At 35.8% G+C, this 6,760-nt stretch overlaps 1 protein-coding gene across 1 annotated transcript; it reads left to right on the forward strand.

Moving 5' to 3' along the window:
* Window positions 1–3,587: 3,587 nt before the first annotated feature.
* Window positions 3,588–5,066, forward strand: LOC145610711 (protein FAR1-RELATED SEQUENCE 5-like). The gene is made up of 2 exons (XM_081666012.1): window positions 3,588–3,627; window positions 4,357–5,066. Exons 1-2 carry the CDS (start codon window positions 3,588–3,590, stop codon window positions 5,064–5,066), a joined length of 750 nt encoding a protein of 249 aa, XP_081522138.1.
* The last annotated feature ends 1,694 nt before the right edge of the window (window positions 5,067–6,760 follow it).

The following is a 6,760-nucleotide window of genomic DNA, read 5'->3' on the forward strand; positions in this document are numbered from 1 at the left end:
GCTACAAATCATACTACACACTAGACACTGATGGTCATCATTCGTCCACAAAATATGACCTTGATTAGGGATAATTTTCGATTAACATATTCAATGTTCACTTAATAGGTGTTTCTTTATCTAAGCCATTGACTTGATACCCTATTTTGAATATTTATTAAAATCGAATGGACTCATTATATAATTCTAAACCACAATTAAATAGAAACGGAGTGATTTAAATTGCATGAAAATTTTAGTTACTCCAAAACTGAATGGTTCATCATGGTGCTTTACATCAACATTGTTCAAAATTTGATTAAAACACTATGGAATTCAAAGCCAGTTCGCAACATGCTTGATTCCCATTGCCTCAATGTATTTGTTGTGCTTCACTTGAGACAGAGGTTTAGTTAGTGGATCGGTTACATTGTCATCCGTTTCAACTTTGCAAATTCTGATTTCACCTTCTGACTTCCATTCCCGAATCATATGAAATCGCCTCTGGACATGTTTGACCTTCTGATGTTCTCGTGGCTCTCTAGCCTGAGCAATAGCACCATTGTTGTCACAATACAGGTCTATTGGACCCTTGATCGAGGGTACAACAACAAGTTCATCAATGAACTTGCGAATCCAAACTGCCTCCTTGGCTGCCTCAGATCGATGCTGCCAAGTACTCGGCTTAGCGGTTGTGCTTTGCTTTGCACTCTTCCAACTAAACGCTCCTCCATTGAGACAGAATATGTATCCTGATTGTGGCTTGAAGTTATCTCTGTCTGTCTGGAAGCTTGCGTCGGTATATCCCTCAACAACCAATTCATCTTTACCACCATAGACCAGGAATTTATCCTTGTTCCTTTTCAGGTACTTTAGAATATTCTTGGCCGCAGTCCAATGCGCCTCTCCTGGGTCTGATTGGAATCGGTTCGTAGCACTCAAGGCATACGATACATCCGGCCTAGTACATATCATGGCATACATGATCGATCCAATAAGCGAAGCATACGGAATTCGACTCATCCTTTCTCGCTCATCAGGTGTCTTTGGACACTGCTTCTTGCTTAAGGTTATGCCATGTGACATGGGTAGGTGCCCTCTCTTAGCTCCTTCCATTTGGAATCGAGCTAGTACCTTATCGATGTAAGTACTCTGACTCATTCCAATCATCCTTTTTGATCTATCCCTATAGATCTTGATGCCTAATATGTACTGAGCCTCTCCCAAGTCTTTCATTGAAAAACATTTCCCTAGCCAAGCCTTTACAGACTCTAGTAATGGAATGCTATTTCCAATGAGCAAAATGTCATCGACATATAAGACTAGGAAGGCGATGTCACTCCCACTTACCTTCTTGTAGACACAAGACTCATCTGGATTCTTGATAAAACCAACCTTATTGATGGCTTCATCAAATCACAGATTCCAACTTCTGCTTGCTTGCATTAATCCATAAATGGACTTCTTAAGCTTGCATACCTTCTTAGGATTATTCTGGTCGACAAAACCTTCAGACTGTGTCATATAAATAGTTTCTTCCAAAATCCCATTGAGGAAGGCGGTTTTGACGTCCATCTGCCATATTTCATAATTGTAATATGCAGCAATCGCTAGAAGAATTCGAACGGACTTAAGCATAGCAACTGGAGAAAAGGTTTCATCATAATCAACGCCGTGAATTTTCCTGTAACCTTTTGCTACCAGCCTTGCTTTGTAAATAAATACATTTCCATCTTTGTCGGTTTTCATCTTGAAAATCCATTTACATCTGATAGGTGTGTAACCTGCGGGTAAATCAACCAAGTCCCATACTTAATTTTCAAACATGGAGTCCATTTCGGATTTCATGGCCTCTTGCCATTTTGCAGAGTCGGGGCTCGTCATAGCTTGCTTGTAGGTTGTCGACTCATCTCCATCCACTACTAGGATGTCCTGATCTTCGGTTAATACAACTCCGAGATATCTGTCAGGTTGAGATCTTGGCCGAGTCGACCTACGTAGGGTAATGGACTGAGCATTTGCATTGTCAATTTGACTTTGCATATTTTGACTTTGACCAACGTCAACAGCTGCTTGGTAAGCACTTTGATTGTCAACTTGTCCTTGTTGCTCGTCCTCTCGAACTTCGTCGAGTTTGATTTTCCTCCCACTTGTCATTTTGGAGAGATGCTCCTTCTCCAAAAAGACACCATCACAAGCAATAAACACTTTGTTCTCGGATTTGTTGTAGAAGTAATACCCTTTGGTTTCTTTTAGATAACCCAAAAAGTAAACCTTATCAGATTTTGGATGAAGTTTGTCAGAAAGGAGTTTCTTGACATATGCTTCGCATCCCGAAATCTTGAGAAACGACAACCTTGGCGGTTTATTAGTCCATAATTCATATAGAGTCTTTTCCACTGCTTTTGACGGAGCACGATTAAGTGTGAGTGCCGCAGTTAAAAGTGCATGTCCCCAGAAAGAGATTGGAAGTTCACTAAGACCCATAGTCGATTGGACCATGTCTAACAGGGTTCGATTCCTCCTTTCAGATACTCCATTCCACTGAGGAGTTCCCGGAGGTGTCAACTCTAAAAGTATTCCATGTTCTTTCAGATGGTCATCAAACTCTTGGCTCAAATATTCGCCACCACGATCCGATCGAAATGCTTTGATTTTCTTGCCGAGATGGTTTTCAACTTCTTTCTGAAGTTCTTTGAATTTATCAAACGATTCAGATTTGTGCGACATTAGATAGACATAACCATATCTACTAAAGTCGTCCGTGAAGGTTATGAAATACCGATAACCACTCCTTGCGGGTGTACTCATTGGTCCACATACATCGGTGTGTATTAGTCCCAACAAGTCACCGGCCCTTTCTCCTAACTTGGAGAATGGTTGCTTTATCATCTTTCCTAATAAACATCCTTCGCAATTCTCAAAGGTTTCTAAATCAAATGAGTTAAAAGGTGGTTTTTTTTTTTTTTTTTTTTTTTTTTTTTTTGCAAATTTCCTTTAAATAAATCGATTTGTTTCGATCCTCCTAAGCTATAACAATCTAGTGGTGACCAAAAAAAAAATACAACAATCTAGATCCGAACAGAAAACTCCACATTGAACCTAATATTGAACAACCCGATTGCAACCATAATAACAATGTAATCACTAATCAGATCTTCACCAAACCCGATTTTGAACAATCCAATTGTAACCACTCCCACAACCGCACAATCAACAACCGAGCCCAAACCAAAAAATCTACATCAAAATCGATATTGAACAACCTAATTGGCACCCCTTTAAGATAACATGTAAAACTATAAATTCTTGGCTACACTCTAATGCAGCCAAGCTGGCTGCATCCAGCCAAAACGCAGCAAAGAAAGTATGAAACGCAGCTATTACTAAAAGCTTCCACATTCTATTTCTGCTTCAAGTTTCCCGCTAGAACTTTCCAAAATTTTCTCTTTCCTTATTTGGTTTATTTGATTCGATTCTCTCCTCATTCAATTACACATTTGATTGCAATTTTTTCTCTCCTCTTTTTTTACTTCATTCTTCTTCGCTGTATTATTCTTCGCTTTTAATCAAGATTTTCTCCTTCCTCCTCTGTTCTTTACTTAATAATGGAGGCGATCGTTATTCCTGACGAAATCGTCAATGCAGGTTAGTTTTTGTTGTTTATTATTAATTAGGTTATTTATTAATTGATTTCTGTTTTTATATTTTATGAATATGATGATTTTCAATTTATTATTGATTAATTGAGTTTGATGACATTGAATTCGATGAATTTGATGAATTTTGCTGAATTTTGTGATTTATTTCATGAATTTTGCTTAATTTTGTGATTTATTTCATGAATTTTGCTTAATTTTGTGATTATTTCAATTTATTATTGATTTATCGAGTTTTACGACATTGAATTCGATGAATTTCAATTATAATTTTGTGCTGCATTGTTATGATTAATTTTGTGATTTTATAATTAGTGAATTTTGTGTTTTATTTCATGAATTTATTCAAGTTCTATTTAGTGATTGTCATTGATTGAACTATTTCAATTTACAATTGGTATTGATTACTTGAAAAATTTATGAAATCTTGAATTGATTTTTTCGTTATGAATTTTTTTTAATTGAATATGTTTTTGAGTTCGTTGTATGTATAATTAGCATTGTATACGTTTATCATTTATATTTTGAATATGTATATGTTTAATCTGAATATTCCATTCCTATACTATGAACATTAATTCTCTACAAGTGCGAAATGTACAATTTTCCAGACAATGAATTGTTATTTTATTATGTATAGTAATTGTGAACATTTTATTCCATTTTATGAACAATTTTTGTACAGATTATGAACACTTTATTATTTTTATTATTTCAGAAAATACAAATGATGTTGTGTTTAAGGAAGCTGAAGTATCTGAATTAATATTCAAAGAAGTTGGAAGTGAGCAGGAAGCATTTGATTTGTACAATGATTATGCCTTTAAGATGGGTTTTAGTATAAGGAAGAGCAATGTGCGAACAATTTATAACACTAACATATGGCGAAGTAGGAAATATGTATGTTCAAATGCTGGTTTGAAGGATGATTCTAAGAAGGATGTTAGGAGGTATGAGAGGTTGGATTTTCGAACAAATTGTGGTGCGCTTGTTGAGTTCATTATTGATCGTGGTGTATGGATTGTTGTGCAGCATTTAATGGAGCATAATCATCCTATGATTCCAATTGATAAAAGACATTTGCTTAGGTCTCAAAGAAAAGTGAATAAAGAACATTTGAAGGTGATTAGTGTTATGAAGGCTAGTGGTGTTCGGGTTAGTGATTCTCTTCGTGTTATTAGTAAAGAAGTTGGTGGTTCACCAAACCTTGGGTGTACTAAGAAGGATGTATACAATGCTTTGGATGTTGAAAAGTCAAATAGGCTTGATGGTTCGGATTGTAATCAATTGATCAAGTATTTTGCTCAAAGACAAGCCAAAGAAACAGATTTTTATTATGATTTTGAGGTAGATGAAGCTAACTCTCTTACTTGTGTCTTTTGGAGATATGGAAGGATGAAAAGAGATTATGAAATTTTTGGGGATTGATGGTTTTTGATACCACTTATAGAACGAATAAGTACGGCATGATATGTGCCCCATTTGTTGGGATGAACCACCATTGTAACAATGTTATGTTTGGCATGGGATTTGTTCTTGATGAAAAAACAGGTAGTTTTATATGGTTGTTTGAATCATTTATGAGATCAATGGGAGGTGGGCGTCATCCAATTACTATAATGACAGATCAAGGACCATCTATTGCTGCTGCTATTCGGGCAATATTCCCAAGTTCTAGGCATCGATTGTGCACATGGCACCTTGGGGAGAACTCAAAAACAAATATTGGAAAATTTAGAGCTATGAAGGGGTTCACAGACATGTTTGATTTTCTGACGAAGTATTGTGAAACTGCTGCATAATTCGAACATTATTGGCCAAGGTACCTTTATATGAACTCTTTTTACATAAAAATGAACTTTGTATATTACCAATTGAATATGTTTTTGGCTATTATTATTTTGTCCACTACTATTAATTTGTCTTTATGAATACTGTATATTATGTAATGAATATGTATGTTTAATGTGTGAACTTATATATTGTGAACTTAAGTATCACTGTTCTACGAGCTTGACTTTACTTACTATTTGAACATATTGTTTTATTTTTTGAACTTAGTTTTGTAATTTATGAACAGATTAAAGTTTGAATCTGTTTTTTGTAATAGGATGATGGATAAGTACGGGTGTCATGATAATGCTTGGTTGAATCATTTGTACTCGATCAAAGAAAGATGGTGTCCAGCTTATTCGAAGGACTATTATTCTGGAGGAGTTTTGAGTTCACAGAGGAGTGAAACTACAAACCGTTCGGTTTCTCATAGGTTGAGGAAAACAGATGGTATGTGTGATTTTTATCAGACTTTTCTTGATGTTGTGGCTGATTGGAGGAGTAGGGAAAGCAAACAAGACTTTCGGTTTTTGAGAGGTAATCGACACTTGGCGGTTGCTAATGTAAGTCTTCTTATTCATGCTAGAGAGGTGTATACTATTTCGGTGTATATTGTCTTTGAAGATCAATTTGCTAAAGCCATTTCTTGTTGTCAAGAGAGAAAGTTTGAAAATGATGAGACAATTTCTTACTTGGTATGGAGGCCTAACAAGGATATAATTAGGCATGAGGTTATTTTGAACAAATTTTCTAGGGTAATCAAATGTACATGTAAGTATTGGAGTGAAATGGGTTTATTGTGTTCACATTCTCTTCGTATTTACAATATCCATTGTGTTCAAAAAATTCCTGAAGAGTACATAGTAAACAGATGGACCAAAACCGCTATGTGTAGTCATGTGGTTGATGAAGAAACTATAGATGAGATTGTAGTGGCATCTTCTGTTTGGAGGGCTCAAATGACAAGAAAGTTTGTTCAATTGGTGACATCTTGTCAAGATTATGTAGAAGCAAGGGCTGAAATTGAATATACTTTTGATATGCTAAGGGAAAAGGTGGAGAGTGTTAGAGGACCAATACTTTTTGATGATGGAGAAGAGGAGGTTCAAGAGGTTTCTAAAGAAGGTGAGCCTATTCAAAATCTCAAAATAAAAAGAAAAAAGGGTGAGAGAAATGATAGGCCAAAAAGTACTGTTGAAAAAGTTTACAATAAATCCAAGCTAAGGGGTGGAAGAAAAAGGTTGATAAATATAAGGATGAAGTCAAAGCTACTGCTGAAAAGTTTTTCC

The sequence above is a fragment of the Chenopodium album genome, chromosome 24 (assembly GCF_948465745.1).
Source record: "Chenopodium album chromosome 24, dcCheAlbu1.1, whole genome shotgun sequence".
Classification (NCBI taxonomy): Eukaryota; Viridiplantae; Streptophyta; class Magnoliopsida; order Caryophyllales; family Amaranthaceae; genus Chenopodium; species Chenopodium album.

Bases quoted from the DNA above. Each gene is read 5' to 3' on its own strand.
- LOC145610711 (XM_081666012.1), top strand. From the start codon at position 3,588: ATGGAGGCGATCGTTATTCCTGACGAAATCGTCAATGCAG. The intron at 3,628-4,356 runs GTTAGTTTTTGT...TTATTATTTCAG, and splicing joins TGACGAAATCGTCAATGCAG to AAAATACAAATGATGTTGTG.